Source organism: Cervus elaphus, chromosome 21 (genome assembly GCF_910594005.1).
Source record: "Cervus elaphus chromosome 21, mCerEla1.1, whole genome shotgun sequence".
In the NCBI taxonomy this organism is placed as follows: domain Eukaryota; kingdom Metazoa; phylum Chordata; class Mammalia; order Artiodactyla; family Cervidae; genus Cervus; species Cervus elaphus.
The window spans coordinates 29,988,406-30,013,613 of record NC_057835.1 but is presented as its reverse complement, the minus strand read 5'-3'; the positions used below and the strand labels follow the sequence as shown (position 1 = coordinate 30,013,613).

The window sequence follows — 25,208 nt, the reverse complement described above, 5'->3', positions numbered from 1 at the left end:
TCTGTGATGCTTCACCAGGTCTCCGTGGCTGGGGCCACACTGCCCCAGGACTCTCAGTGCAAATAACTAAACTTCCTTGTCAGAGTCTAAGACAAATCCACTTTCAACCCCACTCTGATAATGAAGAAATGTTCCAGTGCAATAAGACAGGGACTTTTTTTTTTTATAGAAATGTATGTATGGTGAATATAACTTTTATAATGAAAGTTTCTCCTCATTATTATTATTATTAAAAAAAAAACAATTAGAACTCAATTTTCTGAACTGTTTAAATGTTATATGGCTTCTCTACCTTCTAAATAATAACTGATCTTAGGTTCATTTATTTTGGGTATCAAGGTTCCTTTTCCAATTTCCCAATATAAAATAATTTATTACATAATAGGCTTCTTAAAGATCTGTTAGATTATTATTATTTAGAAGATTTGGGGAGTATGGCTGATTCATGTTGATGTTTGAGAGAAAACAACAAAATTCTGTAAAGCAATTATTCTTCAATTAAAAAAAGAAAAAAAAAGATTGGGGGGGATCAAAATAAAATGTAAGAATTGCACTTAAAGCTCAAAACTTCTGAATTAACACAAAAATAACTTGTTAAACTTGGATTGTTTTAAGAATTTTCTTACAGTTAAAATAGGTACACTGAACAGGAGATTCAAATGTGTTGGCACAATCTCACTTTTTGGCAGTACTTTGTGACACAATTTTCAGTTGGCTAAAAGAAAAAATAAGACATGGCGTTTACTAGAGTTTAAACAAATCAATCATAAAACTCAAGAACTACACGCCCTTTGCTGAAGCGTGTGCGACAGGAAGAAACACAACAAACCAGCAGGCAGCATCACTTCCTGTGCAGAGACAGGAGGGACACTGAGAAAGTGGCTCGTGTGGTTGCTGACTTCAGCCGTGCGGCCCAGGGCAGTTCAGCACCAGCCAATGAGAAAGGACGCACCGATGTCCATTTGCATTGATTAGCATTTTCTATAACTGAAATGCACAAGGGGGGATAAAAAACAAAACACTGGTATTTCATAAAGTCCATTTGGGTCTGCATTAATGCAAATGGATTTTTAAGATTCAGTAGTGTTTGTGAAAGAATTACAGAATTTTCTTGACCTGTGTGAAAGGCTTCCTCATACTGTCCAAATACTACTGCATGAAGATCCTAGTTTAAGCAAAGAAATTCAGGGGAAAAAAAAACACCTGTGAGCATAGAAATTAAAATCATTAAAAATAGTTTAAAACTCCCTAAACAATTAAAAATATCTACTCACCTCCCCCATATATTTTCACTGACGTATAAAGTCAGAGGAGATTACAAAATTAACTCAAACTGCCAGAGGTTATCACTATGTTAGTTATAGAACCAAACCAAGCCAAACCAAAACACATTCACTCATTCATTCTCTCTTTCGCCCTTTCAGGTCCTCCTAGGTTAGGCCATTCTGTGACTTTATCGGTATCAGGGAGTTCTGGTTAAACACACACACACAAACAAAAGCTATCTGAAATTCTTTAGCACAGAACTGCATATTGCAAGTACTTTGTTTCTAACTCTGAAGCAAATGAGTAGGTACAAGGAGTACTGAATATGCACCAAACTATTAGAAAAGGTCAAACTTGCTTCCAGGGGCTGCTTTCTATCCTGGCAGGACGCTCAGTAACTGCTCCTTGACAGCGGAGATGTCATTCACAGAAGCCACGTTCCCAGGCACCCCAGAGGACCACGCTGGCATGCTTCCAGGGAACGTAACAAGGAAATAATGTTCAACAGTCACGTGGAGGGATCCCTTACTTACAGTCTTCTCAGTGGAGGCAGTGTGCTTTACACGCAAGAACCTGAATTCCTGATGTCTATTTCAGGGCCAGCCTTTCAACTGATTCCTATAAAATTGTCCAGAAGTCAGGAGAATCTAACACTGGACAATCGTGCAGTGCTGCCATCCAGAAAGTCACTCAGTTGGTTCACAGAAACTTTAGTATTACACAAACACATCTCGACTCTGACCGTCAGATGTCAGAAACTTTAAGATGAGGTATAGAGTATATCTTCAACTTTGTTCTGCAATATAACTGACAGGGAACCAAACTTAGGAGAAATTTAGAAATGTGGATGAAGGTCTTAACAAACCAATATATTAAGAATACATTAACACTAACATATACATAAACATCAAAAGATACCTTCACAGAAATACATGTAAAGAGCCTGTTTTATTTATCATAGAGTCAAAGATGGCAAAACCACGAAGTCAGGAGTTTAATTTCAGGCTGGCGGCCCAGCTCTCATCACAATGGATATAATGTTCCAGACAACAAAAACCCATCTTTACAGCAGCTCTATAACAAAGACAGGTAGGTCCAGTGCACTTGATATGCAGCTAAAGTTACCCACACTCAACAACCACGGCTCAGGATCAGAATAAAGGTATTACCTGAACACCTGGGTCTTCATCGTCTTCGGGAGGAGGGGATGGTGGGGGCGTTTTGTCCAAGTCTGAATTTTCAGAACCTTCTGTTTTTCCCTTGTTGACCTTTTTCTTCAAAGCACTTGCTTCTGAATCAGGTTTCTTATTACTAGAATTCAAAGTGGATCACTTAGTGTTCACTTTCTCATGAGATTTTCCACACGCCCCATGCCTGTTTCCCACATAAACATCCCCGAAGTATCAATAAACGTGGATAAATCAATGCATGTTGGCCATCGAGAGTTAAACAGTACTGACTCTCAATTAATTTTTGCAGCAAAACCCCATACCGATGACCTTCGGCAAATATCTGACCTAATTAAAAAGAAACGGCATGCAAAAACTGCTAATAATCACACAGAGTACATTTGTTCATCGAGACAATGAACAGTCTCTGCCAATACAGCAAGCCCTGATGAAAAATCGGATTAAGAAGTTGTTTTGCTATCAAGTTTTTAAGGCACCAGAATATGTTTCTAAAACTTTCAAGGAAAGCTAGAACATAACAATCATTTCTTCATATCTCCTGCGGATAGCTTTAAATACTCCTAAGTCCTTTTCTTGACCAATAGTATTGCATGTTCTCTTTTAACATCATTCAGCTACATTTTAATCCAATTTATAAACTTTTAAAATATAACAAAATATATAACAATTTCCTCTTCTGCACAGTTTTATTTAATGCTGTGTTCTTAAGTAAAAATAAGCTTTATTTTGGTGCTGGCATTTTTTTTAAGGTGTCACAATAGCCTGTTTTTAAAAAGGCAGGTCTCCGAAATACAAAAACATAGCAGAGCGACCCCAATAATTCAAGTTCACGATCCATAGCATGTTTTCATCAAAGGTTAACAGGATTTGAATGTTACCAAAGTCAAAAGACAAGAATGAACTGTAAGAAAAAAAAAAAAAAAGATTTAAAATTTTAAATCTACCATCACCTTTAGAACCTTTATTTGCCATTCTTTTAGAATGCACACTTAGGTGCTAACTTTCACAGCAATTTCCAAACCAGCCTCAAGGTTTCCTAAGCATTGTTTATTATCATTTACTATCCAACATTTAAAACAATCCAACCTCAGTAATAATTAGTTTTTACTACTGAAAACAAAAGATACATTTCAAAAACCTTTAAAAAGTTTGAGCTTGTAAATTCCTAAAAAAGTATGCTGCCAGGATGCATTAAGTAGCATTTTTTTTTTCAGTCCCAACTATTACAAAAGGAAGAGAGGCCAGGATACCTGCACACTTTTATTTCAGGACAGCACATGTCATGTAAAATATTTCAAAAGTATGTGTTAATATAATTGCACACCTAAAAGGGATTTCTGTAACGAATAAATAAGATATTTGATAATACTAAAGTAGTCATTTTCAAATCCTCAGAGCTTGTTTTTATTTTGTGCTGTTAATATCGTAGCCTAATAAATAAGCACGTAAGGAAAAAACTTAACAACGATTCAAGATTATAGCAAACAGCAGTTAGGTTTATAGACTCCTTTTTAATTAAAAAAAAAAAAAGGCAGTGTCCTAAAAACTTTAGGCCCCTGAAAGATCCACAGAAAGCATAATATTTTTTAAATTAAAAAAAAAAATCTATACAAGAGTTCCTCACCCAACTATCCCAGTGTTTATGCTACACATGGACAGCAGTCTCCCCTACTATGAGGCTCCATTCCCAGCGTTTATTTCCGCTCTAACTGCCACAAATTATACAATACTACAGCTGAACGCTGGGCCCCTTTCCTTTCATCTGCACGCCAAGAGCAATCAGATTACCCTGGTAACCAGCGGTCACATGACCAGCACCTGCTCTTTTGGCTGGATGCCACTGACTAAAGCCATCTGCTTCCCTCAATCAGCTTTCAAACATTCTCAACACCTGCGCTGCAGTGTTTTGTGGTTTCTTTTATCAAATCAGTGCAAAACTGCTTCCAAAACTTTACATATTTCTCAAATTTGTTTAATCAGAGGTAGGCCTGTCACGGAGCTGAACAGCTGCCAGGTAAAGCAAGTTGGCGGCCCGTCCTCCGCCCGCGCCCTCTCCACCCGGGAGCGCCGGACACCGTGTGATTTAGTGGGGTTACTGCTCCCGGGGTGAGCCATCCTCCAGCAGAGAAAGGCTCGCTGTCCCGGAGCCCGCCGGAGCCCGGGTCTGAGGAGATGTCAGTCTGCCGAAGAAGAGGTGTGCTCGTGCTTTTCCATCTGTCCCTGGCTGGGGACACGCCCCACGGAAGCTCTGAGACCACCCGAGGTCGGACAGGACCCCTCCAAGTGCACGGACAGAACGCTGGCAGCCCAGGGAAGCGCCCACCCCAGCTCGGATGACTGGGGGATTTCTAATCTCAGTAGATCCTGTGTTGTTCATGCTGCTCAGAGGCAGCTAAGTGTTTCCTTGCTAACATCTTCTCATGACATCAACATGTAAACCAGGAACACACGAAGAAGTCAAATGCTACAAAGTCTTCATGTCACCCCAACACAGGACAGTCAAGGACCAGAGAGAGTTATTTACATCAGATTGCCTTTGCCACTATTTTGCAGTAAGCTCATTTGGACTTTCAACTATTACATTAAAACTGCTTTGCCCCCAAAAAGCCAGAATCAGAATTTTTTTTCCCCAGCCAATGAGGGTAATCAGAGCACTGATTTCAGACAGCCCTCAGTTCACCTTCCAACTCTGTCATTGCTAACCTGTCTGTGATCCTGGATACATTTTTAAATTTCGCTACGTCTTTAAATTTCCCTGAGCTTCAGTTTACTCAACTACAAAATGAGGTTACTAATTGCACCCTGCTCCAAGACTCGATCTTTCCAACGCCTGGCACCCATGGCGGGGAATTGTTCTCTAACTGTGGCTCAGACCCACAGGGCTGAATAACCAGCGGACACTTAGGGACAGGCCACACTAGTGTGACTGCTCATCTAAGCCACTCGAAGAGAAGGAACATCCTGTATCAACAGAGCTCAACACCAGCTCAAAAGACAAACGAGCAGACCAGCCCAGCAGCCACTGCTTTAGTATAGACACGTATCACATCCCACCGTGACTGTCACAACACCCAGACTGCCGGAAAAAGGACACGAATCCCAAGGCCACAGCCGGGACTCAGATGTGTGAGGTGCAAAACTGATCTTTCGTGAAGTCGAAGCCAAAACATACACATTCCTCTTCCAAGTTATAATCCGGAGAGCCTGAGCGTAGGGCAGCTCTTCCAGGAGGCGAGTAGGGAATGGTATTAACAAGGACACTGTACCCCTTGACCAGACACTACGAGGTAGGGGAAGAGACCCCTGGGCTGCTTGGCACAGATCTACAACCTCACGGTGCCTCCAACAGCTGCAGCGATGGCCTTGGCCCAGTGCCCCATCCATAAGGCTGGTGAGGAAGCCTGGCCTGCATGAGGTTGCCCCTGAGTGGCCTCAGTGGAGAAGCCACGTCTGTCCTCATGCCTACCCTAGATCGGCTCTGCCCACCTCCTTCCCCGAGCTCTGAGATGTGGTCCTGCCACCCGAACAACACCCGCAAACCCATCCTCCAGGCATCACCAGGGCAGCTGCCTCACAGGCAAACCTGACCAAGTCATTCTGCTGAAGTCCAGTCCCACGTGTATTGACGTCCGAGATTCTGCACGCAGCTTTTTACAGTCGGCGACGTGAACTTTCTTTTTCTACTCTTCCCACATCCTAAATCCCCCATCCTCCACCCTATGGGTACACAGAAGCACTTTTGAAAGGATACACAGGTCTCCTCAACCTCCACTGACCCTCACTTACTCATTTGCAAGGCTCAGGCGGACATCACTCACTCAGAGAACCATTTTCTGGCCACCAAAGTCTGGATTAGTCACATCGCACACCCTCTACATGCCAAACGATGTACTCCCCACACAAGGCATATTTAAAACACACAATACTGGGGGCTAATATGACTGCAATGCAGTGAAATCAAAGCACTGTGTGTGTATGTTTTTCTCCAACTATCCTGTAAGCTCAAGAAGGAACTGTGTCTTATTTATCTCTGTATTCCTCACGCCTGGTCAGGTGAGGTTAGCTGAGTGATTTAACTAAACCAGGGAAAACAACAAACACCGACACAGCCCTGACTATTTGCGGCTCAAGCTCTCTGCTTGCTAACACATTTACGATAGCCCCACATAGATTCTATCTTTATGAAGCTCAGTAAAGTGAGGCTAAAGCACTACCCAAATAGAGTGAAACCCAGCAATGCCTCAAACCCTGTACATTTGTATACTTCCCTTCTGCACTCACAAAAGTTCTTTCATTTCCTGATCCTTATCACCCATCATTACTGGTGTCGGGTGATGTAGGGCCGCCCCCTCGTGAAGCTGGGCGGGCCCCTGTATTCTTGGAAAGGGGACTTCTTTCTGGGGATGCTGCTGGTGGCTGGCAGGGCCACTGTCCCTGCACCAGCTTTACTCACATATCACGTGTCACCATGAGAGGCAGGTCATGGTGGTGGGCAGCGGGATGTGCTCAGGGTCAATGGCCAAGTGACACTTCTGTCTCCTTGACAGACCAAGCTCTAAAGTTCTCTTCCCGCCCCATGTGATCAAAGCCTGCACCACCCTGATGAGAACTCCGAGAAACAAGTGGTGGGTTCAGAGAGGAGGGATTTACAGGAGGGGATCAGCCCCTAGAACGATGGTATTCAGCATGTGGCTGAAGAGTTCATAGCCATGAGCCAAGGGATGCTCCCTGGAAAGGGGCTAGATGCATAAACCCCAGCTTGGATACAGCACATGGACAGTGAGGATTTTCTTTGGTGAGAAAGAGTACAGGTTTTTAAAACAAGAATTTATGCAAAGGACCAGGACTTACAGGAAAGCCAACTAGCTGCCCTGGTTTGTTACAGAGTGTAAACATCGATTAACATTAGCCTAAGGATCTAAGTCCTCCAAGGAAAGGAAGTTTGAAAAGGAACCATGTTGTGGAACCAAATGGGATCAGAGGAAGAGAGTCAGCTAGTGAAGCAGCTGAACAGCAGCGGGGATTCACCACACAGACCCTCACACAGGACACAACTGGCGAAGGGCCTCCTCGCGTTGGTAAAAATCAACTGTGAGGATTGTGAACATTAAACAGGCCTGTTTTCAGGAAATCAAGCCCAAGTGTCACACTACTGTCTTTTAGGAGAACAAAGAGTATTGAAACATATCCTTATATTTTACACATTCAAAAGGCTTTTCCGTAAGAAACTGAATGTCATAGATGAGAAGTGAGCAATGTTCATGGCACAGGAAGGGTGTGACTTGTTATGATTCAGAAAGATCACATATGATACAATCCATGAGCTGCTAAGGTTGCAGGCTCAAGGATGGCAGGAGGAAAGCATCTGGCCCCTCAGCTTAAGGTTTTCCTCTGAGTTTTTAAACAATAAAAAAGAAAATTAAAAGATAAAGAGGCAAACTAAAAAAAGAGCAAGATAAAGGACTGAAAGTTCAAAAGGATCAATGAGGGCAACATAAAATGTAACATATCATGAAGTAAGGCCAACTCAATAAAATAAAAATGTTCGAGTCCTAAGACGTTTAAAAATTTTTTACTTAATAGCTAAACTGGGATGTGATAAAAATGCAAATGACAGAATAAACTAATAAGGTAGGCGTGAAGACAAATTCTGCATGACAGACAAGAAAACCTTACATCACCACTTTCACAAGAAGGCCATCAGGGTTCCCTGGACCAAGGGCCCAGTGGTGGTCAGCAGCCAGTCCAAATGCTTGAGACTCCCCACAAGGAAAGCACCAGGGTGGGATGGGAGGACCGGAGCAAGGCCCCCTTTGCCAACAACCTCCTAGCAAGCAGCCCTCAGCTGAACCACCCCCGACTGCTCCTCAACGCCACCCACAAATTCTCCATCCAATGCTCCTGTTTGAGAAAGAGAAAGTTAGGAGAGCTGAGAAGTGAACAAGAGAGGGGATTAGAGAAAGGAATTTTGTTATACTTTTGAACAACAAACTTCAATGACAATCTATAAACTTTTTAAGCTATTGATTACTTATTTATTAACTTATTACTTCAAGTAGATCTTAGAGCATCAACTACCCCTGAAGTACCTTAACTGTGCTAAATTTCTAGAAAGGGAATAGCAAAGAAGGATGGGAAAGATACAGAAACCTAACCTACTTTCATTTAAAACGTCTATTTCAGACTCAATACCACTCACCCTCACATCTTACTACGAAACTGTCCAAGGGTGAGGAAACAGTCAAAGCAAATACACGCTCAGCCTAGTAAGCAGCCATCCCAAGACCCGCCTGGCTCCAGAGCCCAGGTCCTGGGGAAAACCTCTCCTGGTGAATGTCTTCTGTTACTTGGACTCATCCCTGGGCAGGTTCCAATAACATCAGAACTCTGTCCTAAGGAGGGGCTTCCCTGGTGGCTGAGATGGTTAAGAATCTGCCTGCAATGCAGGAGATCCATTCTGGGTCAGAAAGATCCCCTGGAGAAGGCAATGACTACCCACTCCGGTATTCTTACCTGGAGAATCGCATGGACTGAGGAGCCTGGTGGGCTATAGTTCATGGGGTCACAAAGAGTTGGACACAACTGAGTAACTAACACTGCACTCTGTCCTGAGGAGAGCTCCAGCAGACCATTTTATAAAGAAGAATGTTGAAAAAAAAAAAAGAAAGAAAGAAATGAAACAGAAAGTACAGCAGAAAGTCCTCCTGAAAGAGCTAAACCCGTTTTTAATGTTGAATAGATTCTAGGTGCGGAGAAAAAAAAAAAGACATCATGCAGTCACAAATTATCACCAAAAGACTAAAGGCTATTGAGTTTTATGGACTGAATTAATAAGGGCTTCCCTGGTGGCTCGGTTAGTAAAGAGATCGCCTGCAAGGCAGAAGACCCAGGTTCGATCCCTGGGTCAGGAAGATCCCCTAGAGAAGGAAATGGCAACCACTCCAGTATTCTTGCCTGGAGAATCCCACTGACAGAGGAGCCTGGCGGGCTATAACCCATGGGGTTGCAAAGAGTCAGACACGACTGAGGGACTAAACCACCATCAGAAGTAAGACAGAAGCAAAGTCTAGTGAGCTAATGTGTCGTCGGATCCCAGAGGCTCAGCAAACATGAGCATCAGCCCGCGGCTCTGCCCGGCACTGAGACACAGCAGAAAGGATTGGGCACACCACCCATCACACAACCAGGGCAGAAAGCAGGCCTTTCACTGCCCTTCTACCATGGGATATTCTTCCAAGAGCCAAACAGCAGGGCCGATATTTGGCAGCTTGTGCCAAGTCCTAAGATGCTCGTCTGTTTCATGAGCAGCATTCCCACGACCAGGACGGGGACAGTGTGGGTGGCGGCAGCAGCCAGAGCCCAACTCCCCTAGATTCAAGAGCATCTTCTCTGATGCGCCAGGGTGGCTAGAGTCAACCTGGGAGACGGGCAGCCCACTCTCGGTGTAACTGGGTGAGGTCCAGAGGTGGAGAATTAGGCTCAGCAAATTTACGGCCCGTGAGGAAAAAAATAAATCTCACCACCCACCCAGACAGGAGAGGCACAACTCCCACGACATTACAACTGTTCCCACAGGAATCAGGGTACACATAAAATTAGTCATCTTATGGAAGTTCAAGGGTGTTGTTTTTCTAAAATTAAAAGACAGAGAGCAAGAGACAGAGAAAGCAGTGTCTTTCTTCTTAATCCTGTACCCTCCAGCTCCCTATTCGACATTGAGAGCTCAGTCACACGGGCATCTATGGGGAGGATAGCTGATGCAAGGACTGGCCTCTCACATGCCTGATGCTCTCACAGTGGCTTTGCATTCAACATCCCACAGGGGCCTTTGGGCAGAAAGCAACTAGCAGGGAGAGCTTTACACATCACATGACAGGTTCTGCATCTGTACAAAACTTCGTACTTTTCAAAAACATTTTCATAACCACTGAAATCTTTTAACAATAATTTTGGCGCTAGTGGTAAAGAACCCGCCTGCCAATGCAGGAGACTTAAGAGATACCAAGTTCGATCCCTGGGTTGGAAAGAGCCTCTGGAGGAGGAAAAGGCAACACACTCCAGAATTTCTGCCTAAAGAATCCCCAAGGACAGAGGAGCATGGAGAGCTACAGTCCATTGGCGTTGCAAAGAGTCAGACATGACTGAGCGACAGCACACACAAAGAGAAGACAGTCTTTGAGATCAGCAGGTAAGGGGGTACCTGGCTACACCCCTGGCCCAGAGCTTGGACGTACTGACCAGGAGCAGACAGTGCAGGCCCGTGGGCAGGCAGAGCACATGATGTTCATGAGAAGTTCTTATTCCTCACCAACACCGGAAGGGTTCAACAGTCCTTTTGTGACCACATGCTAGAGAAATCTATAACCACTTGAGGCACGGTATCTAAAACATCTAATTCCATCTGTACAACTATTCAGTGTCTTAGGTCAAAACCAAGTCACAGCGTGTGAGTAGAAGAACAAATAAATAGAAGAGCTGCTGGCTTAATTCAGTTTATCTGATGGGGAGACACCTATCAAGGAATTCTGTACTTATTAGTAAAATGAGTTTAATGGTTTATTTTTGTGTGCAAGTAATTTTACATGTTTAAGAGCACACTATAAAATATGTATTAGTTGGTTGAAATATACCACCATTGGGCTTGCTGACTGAATGAACAAAAGTATTTCTCAGGTAAATGCTGCTACTCTCTAGGATCATAATTGAGAAGATAGTATCTGAAAAGCTACAGTTGTTAGAAGAAAGTCACAACATAAATATTAATGAAAGTGTGGTATGCCAAAAAATACACTTTACGTGTTTTTGGTACTTAATATATTTTTCTAAAACAAGAACAGTATGGTTGCTTTCCATTTTAAAATAAAATATCTTCACTCTTAATTGAGAAGTAGCATTTTTAGCTTCCTACTAACTTTAATACTGGGGCGGGGGGGGGGGGGAGGGGAGTGGAGAGGGGAGCAAGTAATCAGATGAATTCCTAGAAATTGCACGAGAAGCAAATCTCCATGGCTTCTTTGAACTGAAGCTTCAACAGTCAAGTCACACCCATTGGCCAAGTTCCCTTCTTTATGTACATTCAAAGAATCTTTATATAGCTAAATGCTCCACCAAATCCTTCAAAAGTCGTTCAAAGGAAGCACTTCCTCCAAATTCTCTCACTGCACAAGGCCTGAGCACACACAACAGAAAACGCATTGAAGGGAAGGCCACGAATCCTCGAATTTCAGCTCCGTGAACCCTTCCGTATGCAAAAAAGTATTCTTTCCAACCACAAATGTCTTAGCCCTTATTTTCAATATTAACTGACAATATTTGAAGGCTATGAGACACCTGGAGAGCTCACAGGAAAAACATGTGGAAAAATATATATTTAAGGTAAAATGGAAAGGGGGAAAAAAAGATATAGCTCTAATTAGAAAAGAGGAATATGGCCCGTCTTTTTTTTTTTCCCCATCAGTAAGATATTAAGTGACTCTTTCTGAAATGCTGACACCTTTTTCTGTTTCACTACTGTTCTATTATGCAGGGTTTCCCTGGTGACTCAGCAGTAAAAGAATATGCCTGCAATGCAGGAGATGCAGTTTCGATCCCTGGGTCGGGACGATCCCCTGGAGAAGGAAGTGACAATCCGTTCCAGTATTCTTGCCTGGGAAATCTCATGAATAGAGGAGCCTGACAGGCTAAATTCCATGAGGTCGCAAAGAGTCAGACATGACAACCAAACCACAACCACCACCATTGTATGTAACAGCTTCTGGACAGTTCTTTTAGGTTCTCCTGCATAGGCAAGACAGATTCAATCATACATTGTTGCCAAAAGGGCCAGTTTGCCAGGAATGGTCACAAATGTAAGCTAAGCCTCAGAGACTCAAAGGAATGAAGTGGGATGACAGGTCGAGAGAAAGAAGTCGTGGAAGCACACAGGAAAACTGGTCCCACTGAAGACAACCATCCTTTCTCACGTGCTATGTTAGCACAAGTGTGTCAATGACGTGAAGCCAGCTCTCGGCTGCCCGGACACAACGCAGACCAGTAACGGGTCACTGCTGTCCCCAGACACTCAGAGCATGAGTTTGTTACCAGAAATCTTGTGAGTGACCCAGTAGAGAGGGCCAAACGGGAGAGGTGAGCAGTTCTACAGTAACTGTTTCCTTCCATTTCTGTTTATCCCTTCTGCTCTAGCCCTCTGTAGGAGAATTATTTTCTGTATAAACAAATTCATCAAGTTAACTTATTCAAGGATGGAAATAACCGGTATCACATAACGTTCTGCAAAACAAAATTGCCAGTGCTATATTCCAGGGCTTACAGCAACCTGCTCCAGCAATTCAACCCTAGCACTGACAGAACCCAAACCTCCCATTACCTTCATCACTGCATATTCAATTTACATAATTATTCTGCTATGCTATTCAGAATTTACATGCAGTTGTGTGCAATCTGCTTATCCTTGCTTGGGGGACGCTTTTTCCCTCCTAGCCTTAAATGAGACCACAACTCGAGTGTCTCTGTTCACCTGACCAGCAGAAACACTGCAGCTCAGCAAAACAATGGGCTGGCTTGTTAATTAAGTCAGTGACAATCCCTGTTCAGTTACCATATTCTCGGACAGCCACACTCATCAGACCATCAACAACAGGAAAACCTTTCTCAGGCACATCCTCAACCACACTTCATCCTAAGTCGGCAAATGGCCGGTTAGGAGGTCAAGTCACTGGGGCCAGCAAAGGCGCCAAGGATGATCTTGGTGGCCCTCCTGGTGGCCGCCCATGTCTCCAGGACATGCCCCCTCCCCACTGGCATTCTCCAGACACACAGAAGGACTCCCATCGGTTACCGCCACACCACTTGGGGGAGAACAACTGTCACCTATGGCAGCCACTGACAGAGACTACTAGTCACAAGAAGAAAAAAAAAAGGACTAGGCTTTCTTCTTGGGAGAAGATAATCACACACCTTCGTCCTGCCGAAAGCGTGTGGCTCTAGGGCAGGGCTGCCACTCAGTCTCAAGCATGCTGACCGCTCCCCATGCGCGGACACACACGTCAGGCTGGGTGGCCGAGGCCACAGACGAGCATCACTGAAGGGTCTTCTGAGGATAAAGGCAGAGTCTGTACCTGCACCGAGGAGGTGGGGGAGGGGCTGGGAAAGACTGAATTTGATGCTCCAAGCTCCTAATGGTTGTTTATGGCAACTAGGGATATTTCAACAAGTTTCACTGTTAAAATAGGATAATTTAGTATCTTCCCCAACTTTGGAGAAGGGAAACAGCAACCCACTCCAATAATCTTGCCTGAAACATCCCATGGACAGAGAAGCCTGGCAGGCTACAGTCCACTGGTCGCAAGAGAGTAGCACAGGACTTAGCAACTAAACAATGTATCCTACACGGCCTAAGGATGTGCTAAAGTCCATTTCTAAAGACAGGGTCAGTCTGAGGTAGAGGAGAGCTTCAGAGAATACAGCTGGGAATTGATGACCAGGATCCAAGATACGGTGGGGTTTTTTAAATCAGTTTTTACCATTAGGTAATAAATTCAAAACACTAAGATAAAAATTGAAGACAGATATATTTTGAGGCTAGGTTTGGTGACATATTTTCTGAATTCCAGAAAACTTCTTGAAACATGTTTTCACATTTTAAGTTTAAAAAAAAAATTCTTTTTAGATTTTGCAGAAATAAAGCACATGCCTCTTCCTACCAAAAGCACAACACTCAGATTTAAGCAACTGTGTATTTTTAAAACCCTCTTTGTCAGACCGAAATTCTAACAGCATACTCTTGGCTCACATCCCTGTCTTAACACAGTACCTGCAAATAGTATGCCCCCAATAAAATATTTCTTAAGTAAATAAAAACGAAACTTATAATGGATTGTGAGTTTAGAAGAGTGTTCCTAAGGAGAAAAAAAATAAAGGCTTTCAATTAAGAGATCACATACCGAGGCATCAAAGAATGCTCCTAAGTAAATGCAAACATTGTTACCTATTAGACCCGATTACTGAATATACAGTTCTTCATATCTACAAGGAAGTGGTCCCAGGATCCGGCAGACAGCAGAACCCGAAAATACTCAAGTCCCTTGTGGAGGGACAACTGTAACTCAGTTATTTGGGCACCATATAAAGTATTGACAACAAAAGTTTTGTTTTTTTTTTTTTTTTAATTACTGTGATTCAAATTTTCAAAACACTACGGAATAATGCACTGGGTTGTCTAGATATTTTCAGCGGGAAGTTGAAAATCCCAGTTTGTCCTTCCGCTTTGCAGCATCTCTCTAGCCACAGAAACCACGCCCTCTTTGTGTACCTGCTCTTGATACACAGGATCGCCCACAAGCCCAAGGCTGCCTGGGCCGCAAGCTCACAAAACGGGGATCCAGCGCATCAATCTCAGGGCTGACTACGCATGCGCACCACACACGTGCACATTCGCATGTAGGGGTTTGTGGGGGTGCGTGTTTTCTACACGAGTTTTACAAACAGGTTTGGGGTAACCAAGTCTGACCATACTTCCATCTGGAAACTATATTTTATAACATGAGCCATATTCTGAAAAATAGATTCAGATGTTTGGAACTGGTTCAGAACAGTTGTAAGAAATGTTCGGTACAAATGAAAAAAATTAGTCTTCAATGTCTTTTCCTCTCAGTTTTTCTTACTGAATAAATATGCCTCCTGGGGGGTCAGAGAGTCGGTGGGGAAGTACGGAGGGGAAGGAGGGTGTGTAGGAGGCTTTTTCCCTAGAACCTAAACTACACGGTCTTATCCAAGGCATATCTAATGGGTAACTGCTCTTTGATTTGTCCCACGTCGCCGGCTAGGATCTCCACCCTGCCCCTGGAAGGATCACTCTGCCTGCCAAATGGGGAGAATTAATTCTCCTGTTTCAGCTTCTGGGAAGCAGGACTGAAAAGCCTGGTGAAATATAGTGACTCGCCTGGCTTCTATAATCCTTCTTGCCGGGTTGGGCATTGTCACTGAAAATGAGGTTGGTGGTCTAAGCTTACAAACAATTATGCTGGTAACCTGGTTCTATTTGTTAAATGCCAGGTTTTCCCAAAAATATAAGACAGTGATTTTTAAATAAGAAACTATTCTTTACCCAGTAACATTTCTAAAAATCTACCACCCGAATTGACAATTCATAATAATGGGAGTCCTAAATTTTAGAATGCGTTAACACCTTCACTTGTTAGTTTGGGTGTGACAGAAAGAAGCTTAACAGTGAGGACAAAAATCAGAGTGACCCCCGCCCTTGAGCTGCCCCCCTCCCCCCCATTCCATAGGTTGTAACTGTTTGGTGCTTGCGTCTCTACTGTTGGGTGGCGGGTGTTTCTGCCCGCAGCCTACCTTGACTTTTTGCTGGATTTGGGTTTTGGCGTGGCAGTTTTTACTTTCTTTTCCTTTGGCTCTTTGGGAATCTTAGGGGCTTTCGGGGTCTTGGGTTCCTTGGGCTCTTTTTTCTCCTTGGGTTCTTTCGGTTCCTTGGGATCTTTTTTTGCCTTCGGCCTTTTCTTTTTCTTTTTCTCTTCTTGGGACCCGTCTAGTGAGTTCCTGTTTAGTTCTTGGTTATCAACCCCACCAGGGAAGTCCTCTTTACCAAAGTTTTTACTGGGATCCTCTGCAGCAATGTGGTTGTTCTTCTTTTTCTTCTTCTTTTGCTGTGGCTGCTGTTCCATCGACGGCAGGTAATCATCACTCTTCACTAGCTGAGCGTTCGGTCCACTAACCTGAGTCATATCCGGCACTGGTTTCTCTAGAAAGGGCTCCGATGGAGAATGCTAAGAGACACAAATAGGAATTGAAATTAGTTTATCATTCTTCGTAGTTTATAAAGGAACTGAAAGTTAGTCCTGATAGTTCTCAAACTTACTCTACACTCAAGGTAGCAAACATAACCCACTCTACAGTTGTGAAACTTATCATTCTGTCTCATCCCAAAAAAACAGATTTCTTCAACAAGAAGGCTTTTAAATAAGAATAGAGTTAAAGAGAGCAACTTAGTAATACAGTAAAAGAAAAAAAATTCTGTTCAGGAGAAAGAAAATTTCTCAATTTAAAGACACTTTCCATGTTCTTAGCACCTGTGTAGGAACTGATGAAGGATGAGACAGCAGCAAAAGCTAAGCCACAAAGAAGGAATTCAAGTGGAATTTTCCCCCTGCAGGAACGGGAACTCTAATTAAAGATGGATAATCAAGTCACTTTTAAAAACAACAGGTAAACTGAACACTGTAAGAATCAGATACTGTGAAAGTCTGAAGTCCGAGTATAAACACACAAATCTTATACAGTACAAGTCATTTTTAATTTAAATGACATTCAAATGTCAATTTAAAAGCATATATGCCAGCTTATATGTGGATAGGGCTTCCCTCATAGTTCAGTTGGTAAAGAATCTGCCCACAACGCAGGAGACCTGGGTTCAATTCCTGGTTTGGGAAGATCCCCTGGAGAAGGAAATGGCAACCCACTCCAGTATTCTTGCTTGGAGAAACCCATGGACAGAGGAGCCCGGCAGGCTACAGTCTATAGGGTCACAAGAGTTGCACAGGACTGAGCAACTCAGCACACATGTACCAGCTAAATGACTTTAGGGTGGTTAGATTTCTGGGACTGATAGGCAAGGCAGATAAAGTTTTTATTAAGTTATTAAAGTTTTACATTTCCAAATCTCACACAAAGGAAGGGAGGGACGAAGGGACCGGGGCAGGGGCGGGGGGGGGGGGGCAGTGGCTAGGAGAGAGAGAAAGAGATCCCCCCAAACAGTCAATCTGACATGACTTGCAGGAGATTTTTGACATCCACTAGGACCATATCCAGAGATGGTCTTAAATACAGTGGAGAATACCAACACCTGGGACAGGAAGCTGACAACAGGGGTAGAGGACAACCTGTCTCCACTGTAAACTATGACATCTAATGCGCCTTTACATTTCAACGCAATCCTTGAAAATGTTACATCTGCAAGCTTCATTCATTTTCTGCCTTTTTCATATGCTTCTCCAGACACTGGATACTAACTATAATATAAAGAGCAACAGTAGTAACAACAAGTGTGCACGGAAAACTCCTACCACATGTTGGGCCTGTGCTAGGTAAGCACTTTAGCCCGGGACACCGTTAGATCCCTGCGCCAGCCTGGAGAGCTCTCTGTGGACACAGACGCACTCGTGTGATGCATGTGCCCAAGAGCGACAGAGGCAAGTGACAGAACTGGGGCCCATGCCCACCCACACAATCCCCAAGAGATGAGCTGCCGGAAAGGCCAGGTCTGCAGAGGATGTGAGAGGAGCTCAGACTGCAATTCAGATTCCAATACAACCAAAATGTGATCATTTACCCCTGTTTTTCAGAGAAGAAGTAGAATTTGAGGAGGCCATGTGGCTACCTGAGGCCACAAGGGTGGGGGGCCTGAGGCATCATCTGAATCTAGGTTTCCTACCAAATCCAGTGCTCTTTCTGCCTGGCTCCTCAAAGCTCACCCTGAGGCATCATCCTCCTAGGAAAGGTACTGCAAGCTTCACTTTCTTTCCGGTGTTCAGCGACCCTCCAAAAATTCAAAGAAAAGAAACCACTGCCAGGAAAGACACTGGTTGTGTCTACACAACTACTACAGTACACAAGCTACTACAGTTACTGGAGGATCCTACATTCAGTTCTGCAGCTGTGCTGGTGTAAGAGAAAGAGCCAGAGTTGTGAGATGACAGAGAACATTCCCGAAACTTGCCATGAGGTGTATTATCTGGGGGGAATCATGTCACTTTTTCTTCATTGGCAAAAGGAAGCGTTTATTCCAAAGTCTCTTCCAACATCCTATGATACTAGAAAATCTTCAAATACATATTGCCGTTTCTCGGTCAGAGCTGAGAGGGGAAGACCCTGAAGGAGAGAGGGGAAGACCCAGAAGGAGAGTGGGGAAACCCTGAAGGAGAGAGGGGAAGACCCTGAAGGACGCACAGGAGGAGAATGGAGCTGGGGCAGAAGAGTGGGGATGCACGCAGCTGCAGGGCACGCCCAGTGGTGACAAAATGAGCACTTCCTGGGAAACATCACCCACCTGCCCTAACAAACAAGCGCTTTCAGCAAACACCAACTGAGGACCTAACCAGACTGTCAACGGCTGACATTTGCAGCAACATGGATGAACCTTGAGATCGTCATACTGAGTGAAGTCAGTCAGACAGAGGAGGAATAGTGTATGACATCCCTTATATGCAGGATCCAAAAAGAAATTATACAAATGAACTTATTTACAAAACACAAAAGAGACTCACAGTCTTAAAGAATAAACTTATGGTTGATGGGGAGAAGGAATAGTTAGGGAGTTTGGGGTGAACATGTACACATTGTTATATTTAAAATGGTTAACCAACAAGGACTTACTATATAGCGCAGAGAACTCTGCTCAATGCTATATGGCAGCCTGGATGGGACAGGAGTTTGGGAGAGAATGGATACAGGGGTATATATGGCTGAGACCCTTTGTTATTCACCTGAAAAACTCCCAACATTATCACCTATACCCCAATACAAAATTAGAAGTTTTTTTTTAAATTTTATTATCTGAGAATTAATGGCATCTGATTCAACAGTTTTACTATATCTAAGTTGCTGGAGTAGAACTAATTGTTAAATATTTCCTCGTGTAAGTACAATGGAAAAAGCCAGATCTTTTCATAAGACACATGGAAATCAAACTTATTTGGGACAAGCTATTTGTCAGGAAATGGAAGAGAAGGCATTTCCTGGAAGGGGAAGGAAAGAGGAAAGTCTCTGAGTAAACAATGCTTACAGCTTAGAATGGTGAATTAATTCCAGGTATGTGTACCTTTCTCTAATCTGCATGGTATTAACTCGGGTAACCAGATGCCAGCTTCAGATGAGAGATACCTGTTCCATGGATGAGTCAGAAAAAGCATATAACACATACTACCAGAAGTCAGAAAATTCATCTGTACTTTAGCATACAAATCATTTTGGATGCTCCTTTCAGTAACAAATGAAGCCATAAATTAGTATCCCTTAAAAATTTAATCTTCTGTAAGAAGGGGTGGCGGGGTGGGGGTGGGGGGACGTAAAGACCAAATACAAAAAGATATGAAGGCTGTTTGATAGGCAGCAGGATTCTGTTTGAACACTGCTTGAAGTCGGGTGGGAAAGGTGCTCGGAAATATTATAGTGTTTACCAGACCCACATCTCCTTAAATTTTTTAGAGAAAAGCTGTTTTTGTAAACATTTAACAAAGAACAGATGGCCTGCCTTAATCATGCAGGGGAAAAAACCTGGAGCTCAGAGTAATACCCTGACAAAGTCTCCCAGGTCCAGCCCCCTCACCGCCCCCGCCCCAAACGCATGGTACAGTCTTCTCTAATGCTATTTAATTTTACAGCAGACATTTTCCCATCATTTCCCACTGCCTGACAAGTAATCAATGCCATTAACATCTGATATCACCATATAGGGCATTCCTAAAACCTCTCATTTATTAGGGCAAATGCAGAGAATGTTAGACACCAAAGGTATTTTGAAATACACCCTTTAGGACTTCCTGCTTGACGCATTTTCTATCATAGTTCCATGTGCCTGTTGGAGAATTATGGAACTTATAAGGACTGTGCCAGGCACTTTCAGAACTGAAAGAGAGTGACTGATATTTAAACAATAAATAAATAAATAAAAATAAAAGGTGTGTGCTATCCAAAAAAATTACCATAAACTAAAGATGATCATTTTTATGCTTAACTCTATGTTAAGGATAGAGTTTCATAAACATATAAATTAGGCAAACACATAAACAAGTTTCCTCATGTAAAGCAGAGCAGACAGTTTGTAAATTTAACCAAAGGAGAGATGGTGTGAGGGAGGCAAGGCCAACCCCTCTGTTCCCTTTAAGCTAAGGTGACCCCAAAGGTCAGGAACCTTCAACAGAACATTAAAAAAATGCATAAGGGACTTCCCTGTCAGTCCAGTGGTTAAGATCCTGAACTTCCCTGCAGGGAGCATGGGTTCAATCCCTGGTCAGGAAACTAAGATCCCACATGCCACTCAGTGTAGGCAAAAAAAAAAAAAAAACACCCAAGATGACACTTTACATCCATCTCCACTGTGTCTTCCCTCCAACATGAACCAGCATTTTCTGACTTCAAAGGCTATCTTATGTAACCATGTTTTTTCTTAATTATAGTCTTGAAGCCTCGACTTGCTCTCAAGGTCGGTGACCATGAGTTAGTAAATAGAGTGCAGTGTTTCCAATACGGATGATCCCTGCAAACCAACACCGTGCTGTAATACCGGACGTCTGTGGACAAACATTCTACTCAGCGAGTGACACAATACATCTAAAATCAAAATGCTACTTTATAATAAAGAAAAGATACTACCAACTAGACGAGAGGACACAGCACTTCTGGGGGAAACATCCCGCCCCACAAAGTAGGCTGAAGGGAGGCAGGCACTTGGGCGCTCAGAGAAACTGAGATCCAGGGGGAGAAGTGGCAGGAAAATTGAGCCCCACGTGACAACAGGTGCAAGCTCAAAACACTCCACTCTGACTGCAATGGCTTGTAAAAACACAAATATTAAGAAGCCATTTAAGACTAAAAAGTGCAGGGACCTGCCCGGCAGTCCGGTCGGTAGGACTCTGCACTCCCACTGCAGAGGCACAGGTTCGACCCCTGGTCGGGAAACTGGGGTCCTGCAAGACACATGGAGTGGCCAAGGGAGAGGGGGAGAAAAGAACGAACTGAAAAGTACAATGTGGTTATTGGAGACTTTTTAAATGGCTTTGGAGACATGTTCCCATTACTGGTTTTCTTCACTTCTACTTTTCCAGTATTCCACAGGCTCTCAGTCCCTCTAGACTCTTAAAGACAAATTCTGGTATGAACACTACAGCTCAATCTCCAGTCTAAATGTACCAGGATTCAAGAGAGCATTTAGCAAAGGTTTCGTAAATTCCACTGAGATTTAAACATCTTTCTCTGGTCAATGACATTGACAGAAAGACCATCTCAGTAACACCTGGTGCTCAATTCACTTATTCAACCAACAAACATTTGAGGATGTAACAGGGAACCAGGGAGCCTGGTGCCTGCTGAGGGAGAGCAGAGCACGTCACCCAGCAGACACCAAGGAAAAAACACGGTTCAGGGAGGCAAACGCTGGCCAGGGGTTCCTTCCTCAATGGACCAGCCAGAGCAACAAACCACGTCTAGGATGTGGTGGACTAAAGGCACAAAAATGCCTCACAGGGAGCTTTCAAAACTTTCCAAAGTTTTCAAAACTGTTGGAGAGGAGATCAAGATGAACAGGTTTTAGTCTGAATGTTCAACTGATGTAATTTTTAGCTTTCATCCTTTGATATAAAATTACAAGAACAGGAACAATCTTAAGAATCAAGGATCAGAATATTTTCTACTGGACCAAATTTGGTATCAAGAGTCAGGGACTCAAGCTCAAGCCTTTCCTATACCAGTTAGTTTTATTCAGCTCATTTAAAAAGACCATTTCTAGGGAAAAAATATCAAATGATCACTTTTATGAACACAGACACAAAAATGAACAGCATCATACTTGTTGGTCATATGACTTGAGAAGGCAAAAAGTATAAAAAAATTTTTTTCTAAGTTTAGGATTTTAAAAAGTGTTCCGAGAAAAAAAGACTCAAGTCATGGGAGTTTTGAGAATTCTGGGTTAAACAAAGTTAAGCATTTTTCTTTATTGCAAAACTCTTCAAACCCTTACCACACTCTGAAGAGGGACAGGACACAGTGCCATGCAGATATTTAACCATGGCATTCTTTGTCCAAGAATATCTTGAATAAAAATGTTCTTTAAAATGTACTCTGGATTTAAGCAGCTAAAGCAGAGCAAATCCATCATCTCTGAGGGAGGAATGTAAGAGAGAAAGAGGGCTTGTCCTAAAACAGTGGTTACCAAATATTTTAAAAGATAGTATATGACTCTATAATTAAATACAATTTTATATAAAAGCACTGAAAACAGCTTACTCAATTATGGCCATATGTAGGAATAAAACAGGGACATTAGTATAATCATATAATCAAGTGACTTGTACAATTTCCATTATAATATATATATGCAGTGAAGATAAGTTAAATAAAATTAATTTTAAAATATAATAACTTATCTTAATGTGTCCCTCAGAATCATTAATTTTAGACTTGAAAAAAAAGTTTAGTTACTGTGAAGTAGCTCATTTAAAAATCATCTGAAGGCATTTTGACAGCACCTACACCGTAAGTGCATTTTGAATGAGAAGAGTCCAAAACAATGAAAATACTGAACCAACTGGTGGCGTGAAATTCAGTGTTAAGTAACTCCCCATCGCACGGTGAATCCTGGCTGCCTTGCAGTGCTCAGGGTGAGACGACATCACAGGGAGGGGCCCCGGCCTCTGACGTGTGCATGGCGTTTCCACGGTCAACTGGACCTCAGCAGCCCCGCGGAGAGACTCCAGCCATGCTGGCCCCCTTCCTAAGCGTCTGAGAAGTTCTGAGTGGCGTGGACTCCCTCCCAGTGGAGGAGGAGGACAGGGTGTCCGGCCACGGTTCCTCACTGCCGCCGCCCTCTCTCTGTGTCCATGCGACCAGACTCTGTCACGCTGGGCTGGGTGCCGCCCTGCAGCTGAGGGAGGTGCCGGCCAGAGGGTGCGGCTCTGTGGCCACCATGCCAGTTGGGTAACAGGTCAATTCTACTGCTTAGAAAAAGCACCAGACCAAGTAATCGCCTTACATTTAAAAAGCATACAGTGAGATGACATGTTTGCCCCAGCCAAATCACGCACACGCGCACACATGCACACTGAGCGCACAGAGTTAAAGTGATGTTAAAGTTTTGAACTGTTTGTTTTGTTTTGATGTTTCTCCATCACTTCACAAGTGCCTGGGAAAATGAGCTTAGTTGTTTAGACAAGACTTGAATGTTGTGTTAACATGTCAGTTCTCCAAAGAGCCTGTGCGGTCATCAGACCACACCCCTAACCTTGAGAATCTCCTTCCCCAAAGTACTTGTAATAGAAGGGAAACGCAAGGGGGTTGAGAAGAGCCTCACTCCTCTGGGCAGGGGAGAAACAGAAACCAGCACGAACACAACCCAATTCGAAGCCGTTGAGTGACTTCCTGGGCCGCCTGGACGGCACACAAGGGGACAGTCCCTGCAGGCAGCAGGCCCGCCCACCCACCCACCCACCCGTAAGGATGACACCCACTCTCCTCCTACAGCTGCTGCACCATCCCCCCACCGAAAAGAAACAGGGTCTGCAACTGTGGCATCGCAGTGCCTCTGACTTCCAGTAAGCAACCCAAACTCTGACCCCATTAGAGGAATCTGAGACAGGGCCAAACTTTCACCCTCTTGTTCTGAAGGTCTTGCTTCCTAAAAGCAGTAAATCCTCAAGTGTTATCTGGTACTGGACATTACTTCCTAGAAGTAAAAACAGGAAAGAGAACGAATATGCTCGGGGTCCTTTACAAGGTCAACTGTACTGTCTCTCCTTTCCCTCCTGTTTCTTCCTTCACCACCTTGCACGGGGCACCCTGCCCTTAACAGGCTCCACTCCACAATCACCAGAGAATGAGAATCTGTAGAACTAATCCTGGTTACAGGGGCGTTCCTCTTCCTTATTTCCAGTTATCTCTAAGGTCCCTACTGTTCTCAAAAGGCTGTCTGGATGCTTCAATTTGGCAGCAGACGCCCAGAGCTGAAGCCACCGAGCTTACTAGGGATCAAGCTCAGCAAAACACAAGACAACAGTGCTTCCGGGCTGGTCGACATGTTTTGCATAAATAGATCCTATTCAAGCCACTAAGGACAAAGACCAAATTTACATACCAAAAATAGTTTAGTTCAATTCAATCGTTTGTTTTTTTTTTTTTACTGTACACTTCCATTATTGTTGTTTTTTTGTTTTTTGGGTTTTTTTTTGCTATTACTGGTGTACCTAAAGTTAGTTGATCCTTGAGTTAGAAAGGGGGAATGTATGGAGCTTGGCCCTGGAAGAGCAATTCATTCCACGTTTGCACTCAAGACTTCTATTAGCCTAAAAAGGTCAGTGTTAAAGGTAACTTACAATGCTGTTCCTATGAACTTAAAAAGTCAAACCTCAATAGACTGAAAGGAAAGGGTGTCTTTACCTAACACAGAACAATCCCAGGGGTTTGTGTAGAAATGGGAATAGAACAGTCTTTAAGGGGGGAAAAAAATCTATTTGTAAGAGCCCAGTAATAAAGCTAATTTACACCCAGTAAGTTCTCCAGGACTGAGAGCTTATGAGTCTAGCAAAAGATCTAGTTGGCAATAAATGCTTAATGATAGACTACTTTGGTTCTATTAAAAAAAAAAAAAAATCTTTCACATCTTGTAGGAGGCAGAATTCTAAGGTGACCCAACAATCTCCACCTGCTGGCCGCGAGGGGGACCCGTGGCCGCTGGCCAGCAGATGTGGCCAAGCTGAGAGGGGCTCACAGGTATAATTAGAAACCCCAAATCAGTTGGCTTTGAGTTACTCAAAGGGGAGATGACTGTGGTGGGCCTGACTTAATCAGGGAGCTTGTGAAGGCGGTGTGGGTCCCCCCTTGAGGGCCAGACACTCCTTGCTGCCAGCTGGGAGGAACCCACCATGGTCAGGAGCCAAGGGCAGCCTCCGGGGGTCAAGGGCAACCCCGGGCTGAGGCCCCGAGTCACACAGCTACCCAAAGTGAATTCGGCCCACAACCCCAGTGGAC

The 25,208-nt window shown here is 43.5% G+C and overlaps 1 protein-coding gene across 4 annotated transcripts in view; it reads right to left on the bottom strand.

Annotated features, from left to right (window-relative positions):
• The window catches only part of CHD7 (chromodomain helicase DNA binding protein 7), a 184,731-nt gene that overhangs the window by 69,186 nt on the left and 90,337 nt on the right, over nucleotides 1-25,208 (bottom strand). For all 4 annotated transcript variants that reach the window (XM_043879149.1, XM_043879151.1, XM_043879153.1 and 1 more), the window contains exons 3-4: nucleotides 15,810-16,240; nucleotides 2,436-2,577 (exon numbers count right to left, since the gene is read on the bottom strand). In XM_043879149.1, the coding sequence (XP_043735084.1) occupies nucleotides 2,436-2,577; nucleotides 15,810-16,240 (573 nt within the window). The remainder of the gene's footprint in view (nucleotides 1-2,435; nucleotides 2,578-15,809; nucleotides 16,241-25,208) is intronic.